The sequence below is a fragment of the Carassius gibelio genome, chromosome A4, assembly GCF_023724105.1.
Source record: "Carassius gibelio isolate Cgi1373 ecotype wild population from Czech Republic chromosome A4, carGib1.2-hapl.c, whole genome shotgun sequence".
Taxonomy (NCBI): Eukaryota; Metazoa; Chordata; class Actinopteri; order Cypriniformes; family Cyprinidae; genus Carassius; species Carassius gibelio.
Genome location: NC_068374.1, coordinates 35,813,860 through 35,837,632, shown reverse-complemented (window position 1 = coordinate 35,837,632; position 23,773 = coordinate 35,813,860). Strand labels below are relative to the sequence as shown.

At 44.5% G+C, this 23,773-nt stretch overlaps 1 protein-coding gene across 1 annotated transcript; it reads left to right on the top strand.

Annotated features, from left to right (window-relative positions):
• Positions 1-8,920: 8,920 nt before the first annotated feature.
• On the top strand, positions 8,921-11,576 carry LOC127979749 (mucin-2-like). Its single transcript, XM_052585368.1, has 3 exons — positions 8,921-9,126; positions 9,640-10,266; positions 11,383-11,576. Exons 1-3 carry the CDS (start codon positions 9,069-9,071, stop codon positions 11,499-11,501), a joined length of 804 nt encoding a protein of 267 aa, XP_052441328.1. The 5' UTR covers positions 8,921-9,068; the 3' UTR covers positions 11,502-11,576.
• The last annotated feature ends 12,197 nt before the right edge of the window (positions 11,577-23,773 follow it).

Here is a 23,773-nt window from a genome sequence, read left to right as displayed (position 1 = left end):
ACTTAATTTAACCATCATATATGTTTTTTATGTGTGTTACGTCCCGTGACTCAAAAAGGGGACGCAACAAAAACTGGGACATAAGAAAGCCAATTCGTAAAAAAAAACGATTTAGCTCAAACAAATATACCAAAACGTCTTAAGATAGTATTCAAAGTCAGTAATGGCATCCTAAAGATATGTGCGAGAATGTAATATCCTGTGGTGTGGTCTCGTGATGTGTGCAAAAAAGAAACATCAAACTATAACGAAAAACAATCAAGTTGGCCGCCCGCTCTTCTGCCATCAAGCTTGCTTCTTATAAAGAGGCAAGGGAAATTGGGCACAGGTGTCACGGATGCAACCAGGTTACGGTGGGCGGAGTCATCCGACGTCTACTGGAAAAAAGCCCAATGAATACCCAGGTCGTCACACTCCTCCCCTTAGAACAGGGATCTGTTAAGAATCCCTGCAAACAAACAAACCGTTAAAACAAAAACAAACACCATACAGAAAAGAAAAAAAAAAAAGTACCAAAGACAGCAACCAGAGCCAAAAGAGTGTTTTTTGTTTTTTTTTTTACACCAACTTAAGCCTCATTCATAGGGGAACGTGACAGGGCGTCTGCCACAACGTTTTCAGACCCTCTAATGTGCTTAATATCAAGGCAATAAGCCTGAAGAAACAAAGACCAACGTATCAGCCTTTGGTTAGGACAGTGAAGAGAATTTAAAAACGTCAAGGGGTTGTGGTCTGTATAAATAACAACAGGTTGACTTGAGCCAACATAGATGTCAAAATGCTGTAACGCCCAAATCAACGCTAAAGCCTCCTTTTCCACCACGGAATAATTTAGCTGGTATGAGTTAAACTTGCGCGAAAAGAAGCTGACAGGCCGAACAACCCCCTGTTCATCAGACTGTTGGAGAACAGCTCCAGCTCCAACCTGACTAGCGTCAACCTGCAAAGAGAAGGACCTTTCAAAACAAGGAGCCGCAAGGACAGAAGACGAACACAATAGAGACTTAACATTTTCAAAAGCTAGCGCACAATTTGACGACCATATGAACTTTGTTTTGGTTTTCAAAAGATCGGTAAGTGGTGCAACAACTGACGAAAAGTTACAGCAAAAGGAACGATAATAACCCACTAAACCCAAAAACCGCATAAGCTCTCTTTTGGTAGTAGGCGCAGAGTATTCTTGAATAGCTTGAACTTTTGCATTTAATGGTCGAACTTCACCACTTCCGACCACTTTACCCAAGTATGTCACAGTGGCCCGAGCAAAATCACACTTGGCTAAATTCACAGTCAAGCTAGCTTCCGAAAGGCGCATCAAAACTGCATGCAGACGTTGTAAGTGCAAATCCCAACTGTCACTGAAGACAACCAGATAATCTAAATACACAGCACACCCCTCAAGGCCTGATACCACACGATTCATCAGGCGTTGAAAGGTGGCAGGAGCATTTCTAAGCCCAAAACTCATTACTTTGTAGGAGTAAAGACCTGATGGTGTAATGAAGGAAGAGATTTCTTGAGCTCGCCGAGTCAAGGGCACCTGCCAGTAACCTCTTAGCAGGTCAAGTTTAGTTACATACCTAGCTGAGCCTACCTGGTCAACACAATCGTCCACCCGAGGGAGTGGAAAACAATCAGGCTTTGTCACAGCGTTTACCTTTCGAAAGTCTGTACAAAACCTTACAGACCCATCAGGTTTTCCTACTAATAGACACGGAGACGCCCAGTTGGAACACGAAGAAACTGCAATATCATTTTCTTGCATATACCTAATCTCTGCTTCCATCAAATCTCTTTTTTCTGGTGACACACGATAATAACGCTGTCTGACAGGGGAAGCATTACCCACATCAATATCATGCTCAACCCAATCTGTTCGAGACGGCGTATCTCCAAACAACCCAGGGAAACTCCGCAAAAGTGCACTCAACTCCGCCACCTGCGAAGGAGACAAGTGGACCAGATCATCGTTTAACCTTTCCAAAGACTCAGAATTATTTAAACGTCCACGTAAAATACCATCATCTGGTTCTTTACCCTCATTCTCCATTTGCCCGGAGCAAAACCCAGCTCCAACACCTGAAACAGCAAGGAGAGCAGAACAAACAGGGTTTACTTCCCCATTAGACTTCTCATAATATGGTTTCAGTAAATTCACATGATATAATTGAGTTAACTTTCTCCGAAACGGAGTGAAAATCTCATAATTTTCATCACTCAATTTACGCTTCACCACATACGGGCCTTCAAATTTTGCCTCGAAAGGAGAAGATGGCAAAAGACGTGACACAAGAACTTGGTCTCCTGGCTCAAAAACACGACATTCCACCTGGCGATCATACAACCGTTTCATGCCTGCCTGTTGTTTTTTTTGTTGAACTCTGGCCAATGCTCTAGCCTCAATTAACCTCTGTCTAAACCCATAAACGTACGACAACAGATTTTTCGGTGAGTCAGAAATTTTGACGGAACTTTGTAACACTCCCACAAGCCCACGAACTTTATGACCGAAAACTAAATCATTGGGACTAAACCCAGTGCTTTCGTGCACAACCCCACGTGCAGCCAGTAGTAACCAGGGCAAACCCTCCTCCCAATCTCTGTCCAACTGCACACAATAAGCACGAAGAAGAGACTTCAACGTTTGATGAAATCTCTCCAACGCTCCCTGGCTTTGCGGATGATGCACACTAGCAAGATTATGTTTGATTTTAAGCTGTTTTAAAACCTGTTGGAAGAGATGAGAGGTAAGGTTAGTACCCTGATCACTTTGAATGATTTTAGGAATGCCAAAAAATGACATGAATTGTGACAAAGCTCTTACAATTGATCGCGATGTAATTGTTCGCAATGGATAGGCTGAAGGAAAACGTGTAGCCAAACACATGACCGTAAGCAAATATTTGCTTCCCGATTTTGAAGGTGGCATAGGGCCCACGCAATCAACTATAAGATGTTCAAAGGGATTACAATCAGCAGAAATCGGATGTAATGGAACTGGTTTCAGTTTTTGATTTGGCTTACTGGTTACCTGACAAACGTGACATGACCGTATATAGGTTGAAATATTGCTCTTTAAATGTGGCCAAAAAAAATACTGCAAAACACGATCATAGGTCTTACGCACCCCAGAATGCCCCGACTTTTCGTGTGCAACCTCCAACACGCCACGCCGAAATTTTGTGGGAACCACTACCTGAACAATAGGATCTCCCACAAAATTCTCACCATGAGGACTCCATTTCCTCAACAATAACCCATCTTGTACAAAATAGCCTCTAGTCTTATCTGATACATCGCCATCCTGAAGTGCAGAGGTAAACAGCTCATCCAAAGTGGAATCTAACCGTTGTTCTTTACTCAGGTCATCTGCAGACAGAGGAAAAGGCAGAGAAGACAAATCAGGTACAGGCAAAAAAATGTGCTGTGCCTTTAGCTCACTTCTTTCTTGAGGCTTCAAATGCTCCATACTTTTAGCCATAGCGCGAGTTACAACACCCACAGGGTCTACCACCATTTCGTACTCACTCAACTCTCCACTAGATGAAACCATAGGAGACGGAGACGCATTTGGCCACACCTTATCTCCTGCTAATTTGTTTCCCAAGATAAGGTGTACACCCTCAATTGGTAAAGCAGGACGCAAACCCACTACTACTTCCCCAGTCACTAAGTCAGAGTGAAGCTTAACCTTATGAAGAGGAACTGTTAATGTATTTAAGCCCATACCTCGAACTAAAACACTATTACCAGTTTCAGATTGCACTGAAAACGGCAAAATGGACTCTAAAATGAAAGAATCCATAGCACCTGTGTCACGTAGAATTCTGACAGGAACTTCAACTCCATCTGACAATAACACTCGACCTTCTGTAATAAAAGGAGCATAAGTGGACAAATAATCATTAAACAGTTTATCCTCAGACTCAGCACCACTAGAATGAACAGAATTTGCTACTGCAGCAGGCTTAAACTTATTTACGTCAATCTGTTTATTTTTCTCTTTAAGTATAGGGCAGTCCCCTTTCCAATGGCCTTTTCCCCGACAGTAATTACATATTTTAGACGAATCAAACTTCCCTGAAGAAAAGTATCCACCCTGAGAACCAGCATATGTAACGCGATTCGCGGCAACTTCACGTGTTCTCCAATCAGCAGCAGTGTTTTTATGAGTGAGCACAAAGTCATCAGCCAACAATGCTGCCGCCTCAGGAGACTCAATTTTGTGCTCACTGATATACATCGCAATTGGATCAGAAACGGAAAGTTTAAACTGTTCAACTAGAATCAATTCCAGCAGTTCCTCAAATGTTTTGGCCTTTAGCGACGCACACCAACGAGTAACATGTCGTCTTAAATCTTGCACAAACTCCAAATGAGTCTGTCCTTGCTCTTTTTTACAAGACCTAAAACGTTGTCGATATGTTTCTGGTACACACTCATATGCTTTCAAAACTGCCAATTTAACGGTTTCATAATCTCTACAGTCATCTGTACTCAAAGCAGCAAAAGCTAACTGAGCCTTACCGACCAATACACTCTGTAGTAACAGAACACAATCGGTTTTAGACCAACCTTGTAACACCGCAACACGTTCAAACATAGTAAAGAAAACATCCGGATCAACCTCATTAAATTTAGGAACAAGTTTTAAGCTTTGATTCAGTGGAAACTTCTCACTCTGACCAACAATTGACCCAACGTCACCAACTTTACCTTCTTCAATGAGCTTCAGTTTTAAATACTGCAAGTCCATCCTTGCTTTATCCAATTCTATTTTATCACGCTCCGATTTCTGCTTTATTTTCTCATGTTCCATTTGTAACAATAATAACTCTTTTTGCTGGTCAAAAGTTAAAGCAGACTGTGTAGTCAAACTTTTTACATGCTGGTCACTTTCACTCATTTCAGCTGTCAGAACTTTCTTATCAACCAGTTTATTCCTCAGCTCAGTTTTAATACTACTTTCTTTTATTCTCTTATCGCTAAGTTTTACTTCATAATATTCAGCGATTTTCAAAAGTTGTTCTTTTGTACACTTATTTAACAACACGTACGACGGCGATTCAACAAACTGGTCAATATCAGCCATAAGCAAATAAACCACAGACTGAAAGTATTCAAATGTGCAATCAAATACTTGGAAATTAGCCCACTATCTAACTCCCAAAAATCTACCTACTTAACTAAAACCTAAATCTTCATGTGGATACTGGCGGGGGGAAATTAAGCACACAAGCCCAGTGGGTGGAACTGCAACTGGTTAAACCAGCGACAATTCTCAACACCATGGAAATGCTCCCGAGACAACCGCTACTACCCGCGTTCACCACAACTCTACAAAAAATAACAAAACCCGATATGTTTCAAAGGAAACACACCGCTAAACCTACCAGGGATAAATTCCAAGTCAAAACAAACACTATTGCACAAAAGAAACTTACCAGTCGGAGGATTCAAACGACGACCAAACAACTAGCTACACCAAACGCTTTCAGATGTCCCAAAGCAGCTATCATGACGTAATTATTCAAATTGGGATCCCCCAAACGTCACGACCAAATAATTTCCAATCCCCTTTAAAGGAATAGAAAACAACAAAACAATCCAAATAATCAAACATATTCAACTAAGGCATAGAATTAGCCTAAGAACGGACGAGCCCCCATTTGTTACGTCCCGTGACTCAAAAAGGGGACGCAACAAAAACTGGGACATAAGAAAGCCAATTCGTAAAAAAAAAAACGTTTTATTTAGCTCAAACAAATATACCAAAACGTCTTAAGATAGTATTCAAAGTCAGTAATGGCATCCTAAAGATATGTGCGAGAATGTAATATCCTGTGGTGTGGTCTCGTGATGTGTGCAAAAAAGATACATCAAACTATAACGAAAAACAATCAAGTTGGCCGCCCGCTCTTCTGCCATCAAGCTTGCTTCTTATAAAGAGGCAAGGGAAATTGGGCACAGGTGTCACGGATGCAACCAGGTTACGGTGGGCGGAGTCATCCGACGTCTACTGGAAAAAAGCCCAATGAATACCCAGGTCGTCACAATGTGCTTTCTGGAGAAGATGAGAGAAAAGCAACATGAAAGTGTTCTGAGCATCCAGACCTTCCAGACACAGCAGATCCACACATGGCTCTTTGATCTGGGTTTAACACACATCTAATGTGCTGAAGTCCTCAGTAAAAGATAGTTAGCAGATTATTCATGCTGCTCTTCTCATGCAGTGAGCCGTGCAGCTCCCAGAAGCTCAGAAAACACCCTGTAAACATGTCTTCTGAAGCCATAAAGTGCCTGATGTGAGGAACAGAGCTAATGAAACACTTTCACTGAAAGCAAAAGAGCATCAGAGAAATGCAGAAGCACATCAAATGAGTTCCAGCAGGACGATGCATCAATCTGTCGGCTCTTTCTTCATTAATACATCAGATTGAATATCCTGTGAGTCACAGAGAATATGAGGCTTCTGCTGGAGGATTGTTATGGAAGAGAAAGCCTTCGTGACTCATCTTCACTCTGTGACCTTGAGTTAAAGTCATCTCGCTCTGAGTGGAGACAGAAATATAAGAGTTCAGGGAAACAGAGGGAAGAATGACTGGACGAGCACAACATGAAACCAGCACAGTGTGTGTGTGTGTGTGTGAGTGAGAGAGAGAGTGTGTGTGAGTGAGTGAGAGAGAGAGAGAGAGAGAGAGAGAGAGAGAGAGAGAGAGTGTGTGTGTGTTTGTCTCTGTGTTTGACCATACATGTGTGTGTGTGTGTGTGTGTGTGTGTGTGAGTGAGAGAGAGAGTGTGTGTGAGTGAGTGAGTGAGAGAGAGAGAGAGAGAGAGAGAGAGAGAGTGTGTGTTTGTCTCTGTGTTTGACCATACATGTGTGTGTGTGTGTGTGTGTGAGTGAGAGAGAGAGTGTGTGTGAGTGAGTGAGTGAGAGAGAGAGAGAGAGAGAGAGAGAGAGAGTGTGTGTTTGTCTCTGTGTTTGACCATACATGTGTGTGTGTGTGTGTGTGTGAGTGAGAGAGAGAGTGTGTGTGAGTGAGTGAGTGAGAGAGAGAGAGAGAGAGAGAGAGAGAGAGAGAGAGAGAGAGTGTGTGTTTGTCTCTGTGTTTGACCATACATGTGTGTGTGTGTGTGAGTGAGAGAGAGAGAGAGAGAGAGAGAGAGAGTGTGTGTGTTTGTCTCTGTGTTTGACCATACATGTGTGTGTGTGTGTGTGTGTGAGTGAGTGAGAGAGAGAGAGAGAGAGAGTGTGTGTGAGGGAGACAGAGAGAGAGAGAGAGTGTGTGTGTTTACCCACTTAAAGGAATAGTTCATCCAAAATAGTAATTCTCTCATCCTTCACTGTTCCTGTATGAGTTTCTTCTTCTGAAAAAGATTGAAGAATGTTTTTTGTAATTCTATGGAAGTCAGTGGCTACCAGAAACTGTACCAGAAACTCTAACATTCTTTAAATAACCTTGTGTTTGTGTGTGTGCGTCCGTGCGAGTGTGTGTGTTTGTCTCTGTGTTTGTGTGTGTGTGTGTGTGTGTGTTCAGCAGAAGAAGGAAACTCTAACAGGTTTGGAACAGCTTGAGGGCGAGTAAATGTTGACAACATGTTCATTTTAAACTATAGTAAACTCTCTGGCGCACACACACACACACACACTCTAAGAACTGAGACTATAATATCTAATACAGATGTTTCCTCAGAAACATGTCAGAAACGTCCCAGCTAAGACACAATTGTTCTAAGAATGGTTTCCTAATGTTTCCAAGATATTAAAACGTATTTTCTGAATGCTCTCTGAACATCCAGTTATTTCATATTTTAAAATGGTGTTTTTCCTGGTTATTTGAATGTTAAGGAAACATTACCTTGTATCATTTTGCAAACATTATAGCAATGTTACTTTTGAATGTTTCTTAACGTTCTGAAATAAACAGTAACAACTAAAAAAACACGCTAGATGGACGTCCAAATAAAAAAAAGTTTCAGAAAAAACATTCCATAAATATGTTTTTGCGGTAACGGTTTGAGAACAACAACGTTAATGTTATCTTTGAGAGAGCTTCAGCAGTTCTGTAGCTGAGCTGAACATATTCTCACAAACTTCCTCTCATGATGCAAACACACACATTTCTGATTGTTCCACATCAAATGTTAATTTGCTGACTTTAAATGTTTATATAGACTGATATATGTTCCCATCATTCCCTGTGTGTGTACGAGGAAAATAAAATATTCTGATATATTTCAGGCTATGAGCGTCCTCTAGTGGACGCAAAGTATATTTATACTTATATACTTCTTTTTGTGATGAATTATAGCAAATACAAAGAGAAGGAAGTTCCCGTATGTTTGCGCTCGAGAAACTCTCATCTGATTACATTCATTTAGCGGACGCTTTTATCCAAAACGACTTACAATTGCTATATATGTCAGAGGTTGCACGCCTCTGGAGCAACTAGGGGTTAAATGTCTTGCCCAGGGACCAAATGAATGGGTTCCACAATCCAGCCCCTGGTGTTTCTCTTCTGTCTGCCAGTGGTACATCATACAGATGGTCTCCAGAGTGTTTGACGTGTGTCTCGTTCCACTGTCACTGTATTATCCTCCGAGTCTCTGAGGAGCTGCTGGACATTCCCCAAGAGATTGACCTCCTGAAGACCCCAGAACACATGGAGACAGCGCTGGGCTCAAGCTGATGCTGTCTTCTGATCTTAATCCTGAACTATACTGTAAACGGTTGTAAAAAGTACTTTCAATTAGTGACCAATTTGTTTTAATTTGTAAAATATTTTGTATGTATATACAACTTGCACCACAAAAATAAACTACAGAAATTAGGTTGTTCATTGACAATATGACAATTAAAAAACATTTTGGCTAGAACGTGAACCTCTATAATCCTGCCCAGGTTTAATGATTTGCAGGCTGTGCATGCTTACTGATTATGTATTAATGAGTTAACAAGCTGTCCAGGTGGCACAAATTGTTTTCTGTTTGGCTTTAAAAGTCCTGGTTTGGTTGGAATTATATGTATAGTTAGTTTGGCTGCCAGGAGGTTAAGTGAGTGGGAAAGCATGGATGTGATTAAATTTACTTTTTTGGTGTTTCTTTATCAGCAGTTGCTATGGCAAGGTGAGTTTTTAATAATTTGGTTAATGTTTGATTGCAGAAATTCACTGTTGTATTTGTTTCAATGTGTTTTCTCCCAATACTACTGATCAGAAGAACCAGTCATTTTATTGACCCGTTCATCAAAATCTACTTTTTCCTTCCAAAACTCTTTGGTTGAGCAACATTAAGTGACTTGCTTTTAATAGCCAAACACATCCACCTATACGGTCTTGTTCATATTCTGAACTTTGAAGTCTTTATAATGCTTCTAAAACTTGAGAACTGTTTATTACATGGCCTCCCAAGTCTCTTGTTCACTTGTTAATTACTGTTCCATATTCAGCTCTGTGCCTTAACATCGCTTTTTTTTTTTTTTTTTTTTTCTTCTACAAGAAACCCCTATTTATGTCAGCCCAGGAGTAAAGTAACTTGAGCTTAACCTTTTACTTTACATCACTTAAATCTCTCTACAGACAAAGTTGAATGGACACCCGTAACTTGGTTGGTGCATCTCTTTCTGTCCCCCCCCCTTAGGAAACGTCTGGAGTCAGGCTGCGAACACCACCACCACCCCGCCGTCTCTGGAGGACAGCCCTGTAGTTAACCACACCACCACCACCCTGCCGTCTCTGGAGGACAGCCCTGGAGCTAACGGCAACACCACCACCCCACCGTCTCTGGAGGACAGCCCTGGAGCTAACAACACCACCACCCCGCCGTCTCTGGAGGACAGCCCTGGAGCTAACAACACCACCACCCCGCCGTCTCTGGAGGACAGCCCTGGAGCTAACAACACCACCACCCCACCGTCTCTGGAGGACAGCCCTGGAGCTAACAACACCACCACCCTGCCGTCTCTGGAGGACAGCCCTGGAGCTAACGGCACCACCACCACCCCGCCGTCTCTGGAGGACAGCCCTGGGGCTAACGGCAACACCACCACCCCACCGTCTCTGGAGGACAGCCCTGTAGTTAACAACACCACCACCACCCTGCCGTCTCTGGAGGACAGCCCTGGGGCTAACGGCAACACCACCACCCCACCATCTCTGGAGGACAGCCCTGGAGCTAACGGCACCACCCTGCCGTCTCTGGAGGACAGCCCTGGAGCTAACGGCACCACCCTGCCGTCTCTGGAGGACAGCCCTGGAGCTAACGGCAACACCACCACCCCACCGTCTCTGGAGGACAGCCCTGGAGCTAACAACACCACCACCCCGCCGTCTCTGGAGGACAGCCCTGGAGCTAACGGCACCACCACCACCCCGCCGTCTCTGGAGGACAGCCCTGGGGCTAACGGCAACACCACCACCCCACCGTCTCTGGAGGACAGCCCTGTAGTTAACAACACCACCACCACCCTGCCGTCTCTGGAGGACAGCCCTGGGGCTAACGGCAACACCACCACCCCACCATCTCTGGAGGACAGCCCTGGAGCTAACGGCACCACCCTGCCGTCTCTGGAGGACAGCCCTGGAGCTAACGGCAACACCACCACCCCACCGTCTCTGGAGGACAGCCCTGGGGCTAACGGCAACACCACCACCCCACCGTCTCTGGAGGACAGCCCTGGAGCTAACGGCACCACCCTGCCGTCTCTGGAGGACAGCCCTGGAGCTAACGGCAACACCACCACCCCACCGTCTCTGGAGGACAGCCCTGGGGCTAACGGCAACACCACCACCCCGCCGTCTCTGGAGGACAGCCCTGGGGCTAACGGCAACACCACCACCCCACCGTCTCTGGAGGACAGCCCTGGAGCTAACGGCACCACCCTGCCGTCTCTGGAGGACAGCCCTGGAGCTAACGGCAACACCACCACCCCACCGTCTCTGGAGGACAGCCCTGGGGCTAACGGCAACACCACCACCCCGCCGTCTCTGGAGGACAGCCCTGGGGCTAACGGCAACACCACCACCCCACCGTCTCTGGAGGACAGCCCTGGAGCTAACGGCACCACCCTGGCGTCTCTGGAGGACAGCCCTGGGGCTAACGGCACCACCACCCTGCCGTCTCTGGAGGACAGCCCTGGAGCTAACGGCAACACCACCACCCCACCGTCTCTGGAGGACAGCCCTGGAGCTAACGGCACCACCCTGCCGTCTCTGGAGGACAGCCCTGGAGCTAACGGCAACGGCAACACCACCACCCCGCCGTCTCTGGAGGACAGCCCTGGAGCTAACGGCACCACCCTGCCGTCTCTGGAGGACAGCCCTGGAGCTAACGGCAACACCACCACCCCACCGTCTCTGGAGGACAGCCCTGGAGCTAACGGCACCACCCTGCCGTCTCTGGAGGACAGCCCTGGAGCTAACGGCAACACCACCACCCCGCCGTCTCTGGAGGACAGCCCTGGGGCTAACGGCACCACAAGCTGGCTTCAAACGTTGCCTTGAGTCCTGTTGAATGGGTTCCAGGTGCTGTGTAGTTGTCAAACATGGTTTCATTAGCCAAATAAAGCTTTTAAATTACTTGTTCCGTGTCTTTTCAGAGTGAAAGTTTGTAGACCGCTTTAAAGCTGATTGTTCTTGGGGTGGGCTTTATTTTTTGCAGTTGAGCACTTCTGATACATGCCTTGGCTTTTTTTATTTTTTAAATGCATGGTGGTAACTAGAGCTGTAGCCAAGTCCAGCTTTGAGTCGAACACTGAGACCAAATGAGAGAGAGGATCCTCTTCAAAACCACACTTAAAGGGTTAGTTCACCCAAAAATCAATTGTCACTAACTCGCCCTCATGTCGTTCCAAACCCGTGAGCCCTCCGTTCATCTTCTGAACACAGTTTAAGATATTTTAGATTTAGTCTGAGAGCTCTCAGTCCCTCCATTGAAGCTGTGTGTACGGTATACTGTCCATGTCCAGAAAGGTACGAAAAACAAAGTAGTCCATGTGACATCAGAGGGTCAGTTAGAATATTTTGACGCATCAAATACAGTTTGGTCCAAAAATGGCAAAAACTACGGTTTTATTCAGCATGGTCCTGTCTCTTCCATGTCTGAGTTCAAAACGCAGTTTGTGGTATCTGGTTTGCGAACGACTCATTCGACATAACCGGATCCTTTTTGATTTGGTTCACTGAATCGTTTTAAACCGTTCGTGTCTCCATGACTCAATCCACCAATGACTTTAAGCTGTTCACTTTTTTTTTTTTTTTTTTTTTACGTTGTTGACCCAAAACAAACCAATATCCCGGAGTAATTTACTCAAACAGTACACTGACTGAACTGCTGTGAAGAGAGAACTGAAGATGGACGCCGAGCCAGATAACGAACAGACTGACTCGTTCTCGAGTCAAAAACAGTTTCTGTCAGATGCGTCTGATTCGTGAACCGAGGAGCTGATGACACTGCGCATGTGTGATTCAGCGTGAAGCAGACCGACACACAGAGCGTCTGAACCGAACTGATGCTTTTGGTGATTGATTCTGAACTGATTCTGTGCTAGTGTTATGAGCCCAGGTAAACCGAAGGCTTGAATCAAGGCCAATAATCACCAATGATGCCATTACGTCGAGGGCAAAAGAACCGGTCAACCGGTTTTTTTTCAACAGGTTTATTGAATCGATCTGTCCGAAAGAACTACTAGTGATCCAAAAACCGATGCAACCGGTTCTTGACTCGAGAATGAGTCAATGTTTTGTTCATTATCTGTCTCGGCTCGGTGTTCATCTTCAGTTCTCTCTTCACAGCAGTTCAGTCAATGTACTGTTTGAGTGCATGCATTACTCCGGGATATTGGTTTGTTTGAATTGGAGACGCGAACCGTTTAAAATGATTCAGTTCGATTTGGTGAACTGGTTCAAAAAGATCCGGTTACATCGAGTGATTCGTTCGTGAACCGGATATCACAAACTGCTTTGTTTTGAACTCTCTCACAACAGACACGGAAGAGAAGACAATGCTGAATAAAGTCGTAGTTTTTGCTTTTCTTTTTTTGGACCAAAATGTATTTTCGATGCTTCAAAATATTCTACCTGACCCTCTGATGTCACATGGACTACTTTGATGATGTTTTCCTTACCTTTCTGGACATGGACAGTATACCGTACACACAGCTTCAATGGAGGGACTGAGAGCTCTCAGACTAAATCTAAAATATCTTAAACTGTGTTCTGAAGATAAAAGGAGGTCTCACGGGTTTGGAACGACATGAGGGTAAGTTATTAATGACAATTTTTATTTTTGGGTGATCCCTTTAACTACTGATAATGCATGTGATTACTAGAGACCGCATATCTCCTTTTCTAAGATAATTTTACATTATTATTTGTAATCAAAAAACATGTGCAAAGTAACAACTTTGTAGGACTGGTCTCAACTAAATCCTGGAGGGCCAATGCCCTGCAAAGTTTAGCTTTAACTGGCTTTAACACCTCTATCTGGAAGTTTCTAGTGTCTAGTAAGCGCTTGATTGGCTGGTTTAAGTGTGTATAATCAAGGTTGGAGCTAAACTTTAAAGGACACAGACCCTTTTATAATACAGACTTTTGCAACACGATGCATTGTTGTAGATTAAACTACCCAACAGTATATTTACTAGGCAGCTTTAAATTGAATAACATCAAAAATATTTAGAAGTAAAGCAGACATCCCGACCGGCACAAAAGTCATTTCAGGGAGGTATCCCAAGACCCCACCCCCCCACCCCCCAAGGAAGGAAATTACATCTCAGCTGTAGTCACCTTCTCAGTGAGACTTTGCCTATCTGAATGGGAGAGATATATTGGAACAGCCTTCCCTGCTCTTATCCTCCCTATCATGGTGTGGTCCCTAAAAGATATAGCATATAACATTTTATTCTATAAGCTATAGGCCTATGTAATTATTTGTTAATTATGTTTAAATATGTAGATTACTTTTACTATTTATATAATCTGCTTATACAATTTATGTAAACTGCTTTTATTTATTTTCCATTGCAACTTTAAAAAGGTCTAAAGAGTTTGTTGTTTTCATGTAGCCTTGGCAACTAGCCTGAATAATATGCAGATGAAATGAAACTTGTCAACTCACCTCAACATGCCTTTTGCAATCATTTAACCCGCCATGGGCAATGCTAGAGCAAGACTGTCATTATGTTTTACATCTATAAGACAGGGGTACACTTTTTTTTTGTGGCACTTTCCCTCTGCCATGGTGCTCCTGTTTCTAGATAGACATAACTGATTAATTTTGTTCGGGAGAAGGGATAAAAGCCCACCCACACTGACTATTGATTGGTTGATTTGCAGAAACAGGCCAATCAGGATGCTCTCTGTCTGACATACGCTTCGCACACACGCACACTAGCACACACACTCAAGGTCTCTCGCTCCCTCTCCCTCTCTGCCGTGCGCGCGCTACACGGTCGAAAACACAGTATCTGTTTCGCATGCGCGCTTTTGCTCACTCGGTCTGGATTCTGGGAGATTTTAACTAATTTGCGGGTCTCAGGGAGCCACTTTCAATATGCGGGAGACTCCCGGAACTTCCGGGAGACTTGGGATGTCTGGTAAAGCGCAACATACACAGTAGTGCAGAAGTAATATTAATGTAATGTTATTTTTCAGAATAACAGTCAAGTCACCTTTTTTTTTTATATAGCGCTTTAAACAAAATTCATTGCGTCAAAGCAACTGAACAACATTCATTTGGAAAACAGTGTGTCAATAATGCAGAATGATAGTTAAAGGCAGTTCATCATTGAATTCAGTGATGTCATCTCTGTTCAGTTTAAATAGTGTCTGCATTTATTTGCAATCAAGTCAACGATATCGCTGTAGATGAAGTGACCCCAACTAAGCAAGCCAGAGGCGACAGCGGCAAGGAACCGAAACTCCATCGGTGACAGAATGGAGAAAAAACCTTGGGAGAAACCAGGCTCAGTTGGGGTCAGTTCTCCTCTGACCAGACGAAACCAGTAGTTCAATTCCAGACTGCAGCAAAGTCAGATTGTGCAGAAGAATCATCTGTTTCCTGTGGTCTTGTCCTGGTGCTCCTCTGAGACAAGGTCTTTACAGGGGATCTGTATCTGGGGCTCTAGTTGTCCTGGTCTCCGCTGTCTTTCAGGGATGTAGAGGTCCTTTCTAGGTGCTGATCCACCATCTGGTCTGGATACGTACTGGATCCGGGTGATTGCAGTGACCCTCTGGTCTGGATACAGACTGGATCTGGTGGCCTCTTTTGTTTTTATTTTTTTGCCAAAACTCCACAAGTTATCCCTACATCACTTCAGTCCACAATACATGGCTTATCGCCTCTCGTTTCCCCGTGTACACTGCACGACAAACGACGCACGAAAATGCTGAAATTCGGCCCGACCCAAAAAAAGAGTCGCACGAGTCAGAATTCGGCTCAAAATCGGATGAAAATCGCACAGTGTATGCCCGGCCTAAGGAGAGCAGTCTCAGTACAATGATACGGTGTAAATCCTGACTGGAAATCCTCACAGATACCATATTTCTCTAAGAAGGAATATAATTGTGAGGATACCACCTTTTCTAGTATCTTGGACCATATCTAATGCTGTACATTTACTTTTACTCTCAATATCTTAAATATATTAGAGTATGCAAGATAATACTTTTACTTAAAAGGATTTTTTTGGGGGGGTTTAAACATGATTATTAGATTTTAGCCAATATGGTATTGTTAGATATAAAAAGTAGTTTACTTAATACATCTTCTACCAATCACGTTGTCAGAGCTCTAAACAGTTTTCTGTTCCTTCTGTCCCTAAATCAGACTAGACTCCTGTGCAGGATAAAGCTGAATGTTGGAGTGCTGGACGGGTGTTTAATGGTTTTGTTAACCCTGGTGTTTCTCTTCTGTCTGCCAGTGGTACATCATACAGATGGTCTCCAGAGTGTTTGACGTGTGTCTCGTTCCACTGTCACTGTATTATCCTCCGAGTCTCTGAGGAGCTGCTGGACATTCCCCAAGAGATTGACCTCCTGAAGACCCCAGAACACATGGAGACAGCGCTGGGCTCAAGCTGATGCTGTCTTCTGATCTTAATCCTGAACTATACTGTAAACGGTTGTAAAAAGTACTTTTAATTAGTGATCAATTTGTTTTAATTTGTAAAATATTTTGTATGTATATACAACTTGCACCACAAAAATAAACTACAGAAATTAGGTTGTTCATTGACAATATGACAATTAAAAAACATTTTGGCTAGAACGTGAACCTCTATAATCCTGCCCAGGTTTAATGATTTGCAGGCTGTGCATGCTTACTGATTATGTATTAATGAGTTAACAAGCTGTCCAGGTGGCACAAATTGTTTTCTGTTTGGCTTTAAAAGTCCTGGTTTGGTTGGAATTATATGTATAGTTAGTTTGGCTGCCAGGAGGTTAAGTGAGTGGGAAAGCATGGATGTGATTAAATTTACTTTTTTGGTGTTTCTTTATCAGCAGTTGCTATGGCAAGGTGAGTTTTTAATAATTTGGTTAGTGTTTGATTGCAGAAATTCACTGTTGTATTTGTTTCAATGTGTTTTCTCCCAATACTACTGATCAGAAGAACCAGTCATTTTATTGACCCGTTCATCAAAATCTACTTTTTCCTTCCAAAACTCTTTGGTTGAGCAACATTAAGTGACTTGCTTTTAATAGCCAAACACATCCACCTATACAGTCTTGTTCATATTCGGAACTTTGAAGTCTTTATAATGCTTCTAAAACTTGAGAACTGTTTGTTACATGGCCTCCCAAGTCTCTTGTTCACTTGTTAATTACTGTTCCATATTCAGCTCTGTGCCTTAACATCGTTTTTTTTTTTTTCTACAAGAAACCCCTATTTATGTCAGCCCAGGAGTAAAGTAACTTGCGACTTAACCTTTTACTTTACATCACTTAAATCTCTCTACAGACAAAGTTGAATGGACACCCGTAACTTGGTTGGTGCATCTCTTTCTGTCCCCCCCCCTTAGGAAATGTCTGGAGTCAGGCTGCGAACACCACCACCACCCCACCGTCTCTGGAGGACAGCCCTGGGGCTAACGGCGGCACCACCCCGCCGTCTCTGGAGGACAGCCCTGGAGCTAACGGCACCACCACCCCGCCGTCTCTGGAGGACAGCCCTGGAGCTAACTGCACCACCACCACCCCGCCGTCTCTGGAGGACAGCCCTGGAGCTAACGTCACCACCCCGCCGTCTCTGGAGGACAGCCCTGGAGCTAACTGCACCACCACCCCACCGTCTCTGGAGGACAGCCCTGGAGCTAACGTCACCACCCCCGCCGTCTCTGGAGGACAGCCCTGGAGCTAACGTCACCACCCCGCCGTCTCTGGAGGACAGCCCTGGGGCTAATGGCACCACCACCACCCCGCCGTCTCTGGAGGACAACCCTGGGGCTAACGGCACCACCACCACCCCGCCGTCTCTGGAGGACAGCCCTGGGGCTAACGGCACCACCACCCCGCCATCTCTGGAGGACAGCCCTGGAGGTAACGGCACCACCACCCCGCCGTCTCTGGAGGACAGCCCTGGAGCTAACGGCACCACAAGCTGGCTTCAAACGTTGCCTTGAGTCCTGTTGAATGGGTTCCAGGTGCTGTGTAGTTGTCAAACATGGTTTCATTAGCCAAATAAAGCTTTTAAATTACTTGTTCCGTGTCTTTTCAGAGTGAAAGTTTGTAGACCGCTTTAAAGCCGATTGTTCTTGGGGTGGGCTTTATTTTTTGCAGTTGAGCACTTCTGATACATGGTTACAAATTCTGTCTAAATCGTAGCTATGTGCTTGCCTTGGCTTTTTTTTTTTTTAAATGCATGGTGGTAACTAGAGCTGTAGCCAAGTCCAGCTTTGTCGAGTCGAACGCGGAGACCAAATGAGAGCAAGGATCCTCTTCAAGACCACACTTAAAGGGTTAGTTCACCCAAAAATCAATTGTCACTAACTCGCCCTCATGTCGTTCCAAACCCGTGAGACCTCCGTTCATCTTCTGAACACAGTTTTAAGATATTTTAGATTTAGTCTGAGAGCTCCCATTCCCTCCATTGAAGCTGTGTGTACGGTATACTGTCCATGTCCAGAAAGGTACGAAAAACAAAGTAGTCCATGTGACATCAGAGGGTCAGGTAGAATATTTTGACGCATCAAATCCATTTTGGTCCAAAAATGGCAAAAACTACGGTTTTATTCAGCATGGTCCTGTCTCTTCCTTGTCTGAGTTCAAAACGCAGTTTGTGGTATCTGGTTTGCGAACGACATAACCGGATCCTTTTTGATTTGGTTCACTGAATCGTTTTAAACCATTCGTGTCTCCATGACTCAATCCACCAATGACTAAGCTGTTCACTTTTTTTTTTTTTTTTTTTACACGTTGTTGACCCAAAACAAACCAATATCCCGGAGTAATTTACTCAAACAGTACACTGACTGAACTGCTGTGAAGAGAGAACTGAAGATGAACGCCGAGCCAGATAACGAACAGACTGACTGAAGACCCCAGACAACATATAAGAACTCCTCTTTTATTTACACATGACAAAATCTACAGAAATGTACTCATTATTTATGAACAAAATCACACACAAAAAACATAATTTATACAACTTGCACCACAAAAATAAACTACAGAAATTAGGTTGTTCAGGTATGACATTTAGAAAACATATTGAAAAGCTGTACAATGAATAAAAAAATTGTCCATTCTCTTGGTAATTTTTAAGTCTTTCCCCAGCAGGCTCACTTTCTCCAGAATAGTACTAAAACAAGATAAAATGCAAACACTTATGAAAAATACAAAGCAATCTTAACATTAGAAAATATGACACAGCAGGCATGTGTACAAAATACTGAAGTGCTAAAGTTTGGTTTAAACATTTGTAGACATCTCTTGAACAACAGCACTACAGAAACACAACACAGGGAAAGACCATTGCCTTATATAGTGGCTGTCTTGTTGTTTGTGGGCTTTAGGTAAAAAAAAAACACTGGCTTTTAACACTTTCGCTAGGTATTTGGGTAAAAGAAAACACAATACTTACATTTCAATATAAAGTCCCCCAAAGAGCTCTCACCTGCCTTGTTCTTTGAATATAAACTCCGTCGTCGTATGCACACACGTGATTCTGGGATATGGTAGGGTGCGAAGTGTCCATAAGATCTACACTTCAGAGTCCACCCTTCGGAGTGCGCATTCTGACTTTTGGACAGCTTACGTCGTGACGCTGTGACGTAATCGCACATCGGAGTCCACACACTTCAGTTTGGGACATAGCAAAGGATTCTTGCTAGAAAGTGAACCTGCCCAGGTTTAATGATTTGCAGGCTGTGCATGCTTACTGATTATGTATTAATGAGTTAACAAGCTGTCCAGGTGGCACAAATTGTTTTCTGTTTGGCTTTAAAAGTCCTGGTTTGGTTGGAATTATATGTATAGTTAGTTTGGCTGCCAGGAGGTTAAGTGAGTGGTGAAGAATGGATGTGATTAAATTAACTTTTTTGGTGTTTCTTTATCAGCAGTTGCTATGGCAAGGTGAGTTTTTTTATAATTTGGTTAATGTTTGATTGCAGAAGTTCATTTTTGTGTTTGTTTCAGTGCGTTTTCTCCCAATACTACTGATCAGAAGAGCCAGTCATTTGAGTTGTTTCTCAAAATAAATCCACTTATTTTTCCTTCCAAAACTAGTTTCGTTTGAGTAACATTAAGTGATTTGCTTTTAATGGCCAAACACATCCACCTATACAGTCTAGTTCATATTCTGAACTTTGAAGTCTTTATAATCCTGCTAATACTTAATCTTTGTTACTTGGCCTTCCAAGTCTCTTGTTCACTTGTTAATCACTGCTACAAGAAACCCCAACTAATGTGTCAGCCCAGGAGTAAAGTATCTTGAGATTACCGTGTGGGATTTTTTTTTTTTAAACTTTAGAGAGATCTAAGTGATGTAAAGACCATGTTGAATGGACACTAACTTGGTTGGTGCATCTCTTTCTGTCCCCCAAGGAAACGTCTGGAGTCAGGCTGCGAACACCACCGTCAGCACGACGCCGCCGCCTCAGGACGACCCCAACTCTGGGGATAACGCCACCGTCAGCACGACGCCGCCGCCTCAGGACGACCCCGACTCTGGGGATAACGCCACCGTCAGCACGACACCGCCGCCTCAGGACGACCCCGACTCTGGGGATAACGCCACCGTCAGCACGACGCCGCCGCCTCAGGACGACCCCGACTCTGGGGATAACGCCACCGTCAGCACGACGCCGCCGCCTCAGGACGACCCCGACTCTGGGGATAACGCCACCGTCAGCACGACGCCGCCGCCTCAGGACGACCCCGACTCTGGGGATAACGCCACCGTCAGCACGACGCCGCCGCCTCAAGATGACCCCGACTCTGGGGATAACGCCACCGTCAGCACGACGCCGCCTCAGGACGCCACCGACTCTGGGGATAACGCCACCGTCAGCACGACGCCGCCGCCTCAGGATGACCCCGACTCTGGGGATAACGTCACCGTCAGCACAACGCCGCCGCCTCAGGATGACCCCGACTCTGGGGATAACGCCACCGTCAGCACGACGCCGCCGCCTCAGGATGACCCCGACTCTGGGGATAACGCCACCGTCAGCACGACGCCGCCGCCTCAGGACGACTCTGGGGATAACGCCACCGTCAGCACGACGCCGCCGCCTCAGGATGACCCCGACTCTGGGGATAACGCCACCGTCAGCACGACGCCGCCGCCTCAGGATGACCCCGACTCTGGGGATAACGCCACCGTCAGCACGACGCCGCCGCCTCAGGATGACCCCGACTCTGGGGATAACGCCACCGTCAGCACGACGCCGCCTCCTCAGGATGACCCCGACTCTGGGGATAACGTCACCGCCAGCACGACGCCGCCGCCTCAGGATGACCCCGACTCTGGGGATAACGCCACCGTCAGCACGACGCCGCCGCCTCAGGATGACCCCGACTCTGGGGATAACGCCACCGTCAGCACGACGCCGCCGCCTCAGGATGACCCCGACTCTGGGGATAACGCCACCGTCAGCACGACGCCGCCGCCTCAGGACGCCACCGACTCTGGGGATAACGCCACCGTCAGCACGACGCCGCCTCAGGACGACTCTGGGGATAACGCCACCGTCAGCACGACGCCGCCGCCTCAGGACGCCACCGACTCTGGGGATAACGCCACCGTCAGCACGACGCCGCCGCCTCAGGACGCCACCGACTCTGGGGATAACGCCACCGTCAGCACAACGACGCCTCAGGACGACTACTCTGGGGATAACAGGACCACGAGCTGGCTTCAAATGTTGCCTTGAGTCCTGTTGAATGCGTTCCAGGTGCTGTGTAGTTGCATTGTCAACATTGTTTCACTAGCCAAATAAAGCCTTTAAGTTATTTTTCTTGTTCCGTGTCTTTTCAGAGTGAGTGCTAAAGTTTATAGAACCACTATCTGGAAGTGTCTAGTAAGCACTTGATTGGCTGGTTTAAGTGTAATCGGGGTTGGAGCTAAACTGTAAAGGACACTGGCCTTCTAGGACTGCGTTTGGAGCTGAAGGGTCAAATAATTTTTATATACTTTATTTACATTTACCTTTATAATGCGGTTTGCTCATGTCTGTGGTCCATTTAAAGGGACGGCGCACACACTCAAAGCTCTGAATATGACATGCATGTGGTTAAGGTTAGAGGACATATGTTTGGCCCTACTGGGTATGTGCACAAATACAGCAAAATTTGTCCTATGGACTAGGTGCACAAGATGGCGCCGGTGAGCTTCAGTGTGTGCATACACTTCCGGTCTTCTGACGCTCGCATTGACTGGAAGGGGAAACTTGCATACAAAACTTGGCTAGATGTATATGATTTTCAAATTTAACAGCTGATCGTGGTATATTAAAAAACATGGGGAAACCACATTCTCCAAACATTTAGCGTACGTCTGTGTGGAAATTTCATTAAAATCGGTTCCTAGCCCTGCTTAAATAGTGCGATACCTCACGAGAGGCGACCAACATTTCTGATGTGTCAGAAATCCATCCGACTAACCGACTGCCGGTCGGGAGAGGCTTATCGCCTCTCGTTTCCCCGTGTACACTGCACGACAAACGACGTACGAAAATGCTGAAATTTGGCCCGACCCAAAAAAAGAGTCGCACGAGTCAGAATTCAGCTCAAAATCGGATGAAAATCGCACAGTGTATGCCCGGCCTAAGGAGAGCAGTCTCAGTACAATGATACGGTGTAAATCCTGACTGGAAATCCTCACAGATACCATATTTCTCTAAGAAGGAATATAATTGTGAGGATACCACCTTTTCTAGCATCTTGGACAGTATCTAATGCTGTACATACCTTTACTTTTACTCTCAATATCTTAAGTATATTAGAGTATGCAAGATAATACTTTTACTTAAAAGGATTTTTTTGGGGGGGTTTAAACATGATTATTAGATTTTAGCCAATATGGTATTGTTAGTTATAAAAAGTAGTTTACTTAATACATCTTCTACCAATCACGTTGTCAGAGCTCTAAACAGTTTTCTGTTCCTTCTGTCCCTAAATCAGACTAGACTCCTGTGCAGGATAAAGCTGAATGTTGGAGTGCTGGACGGGTGTTTAATGGTTTTGTTAACCCTGGTGTTTCTCTTCTGTCTGCCAGTGGTACATCATACAGATGGTCTCCAGAGTGTTTGACGTGTGTCTCGTTCCACTGTCACTGTATTATCCTCCGAGTCTCTGAGGAGCTGCTGGACATTCCCCAAGAGATTGACCTCCTGAAGACCCCAGAACACATGGAGACAGCGCTGGGCTCAAGCTGATGCTGTCTTCTGATCTTAATCCTGAACTATACTGTAAACGGTTGTAAAAAGTACTTTCAATTAGTGACCAATTTGTTTTAATTTGTAAAAAAATATTTTGTATGTATATACAACTTGCACCACAAAAATAAACTACAGAAATTAGGTTGTTCAGGTATGACATTTAGAAAACATATTGAAAAGATGTACAATGAATTAAAAATTTCTATTCTCTTGGTAATTTTTAAGTCTTTCCCCAGCAGGCTCACTTTCTCCAGAATAGTACTAAAACAAGATAAAATGCAAACACTTATGAAAAATACAAAGCAATCTTAACATTAGAAAATATGACACAGCAGGCATGTGTACAAAATACTGAAGTGCTAAAGTTTGGTTTAAACATTTGTAGACATCTCTTGAACGACAGCACTACAGAAACACAACACAGGGAAAGACCATTGCCTTATATAGTGGCTGTCTTGTTGTTTGTGGGCTTTAGGTAAAAAAAAAACACTGGCTTTTAACACTTTCGCTAGGTATTTGGGTAAAAGAAAACACAATACTTACATTTCAATATAAAGTCCCCCAAAGAGCTCTCACCTGCCTTGTTCTTTGAATATAAACTCCGTCGTCGTATGCACACACGTGATTCTGGGATATGGTAGGGTGCGAAGTGTCCATAAGATCTACACTTCAGAGTGCACCCTTCGGAGTGCGCATTCTGACTTTTGGACAGCTTACGTCGTGACGCTGTGACGTAATCGCACATCGGAGTCCACACACTTCAGTTTGGGACATAGCAAAGGATTCTTGCTAGAAAGTGAACCTGCCCAGGTTTAATGATTTGCAGGCTGTGCATGCTTACTGATTATGTATTAATGAGTTAACAAGCTGTCCAGGTGGCACAAATTGTTTTCTGTT

Coding starts and splice junctions, on each gene's coding strand:
- LOC127979749 (XM_052585368.1), top strand. CDS start 9,069: ATGGATGTGATTAAATTTACTTTTTTGGTGTTTCTTTATCAGCAGTTG. Junction 9,127..9,639: donor TCAGCAGTTGCTATGGCAAG/GTGAGTTTTTAA, acceptor CCCCCCCCTTAG/GAAACGTCTGGAGTCAGGCT. Junction 10,267..11,382: donor CAGCCCTGGAGCTAACGGCA/ACACCACCACCC, acceptor GAGCTAACGGCA/CCACCCTGCCGTCTCTGGAG.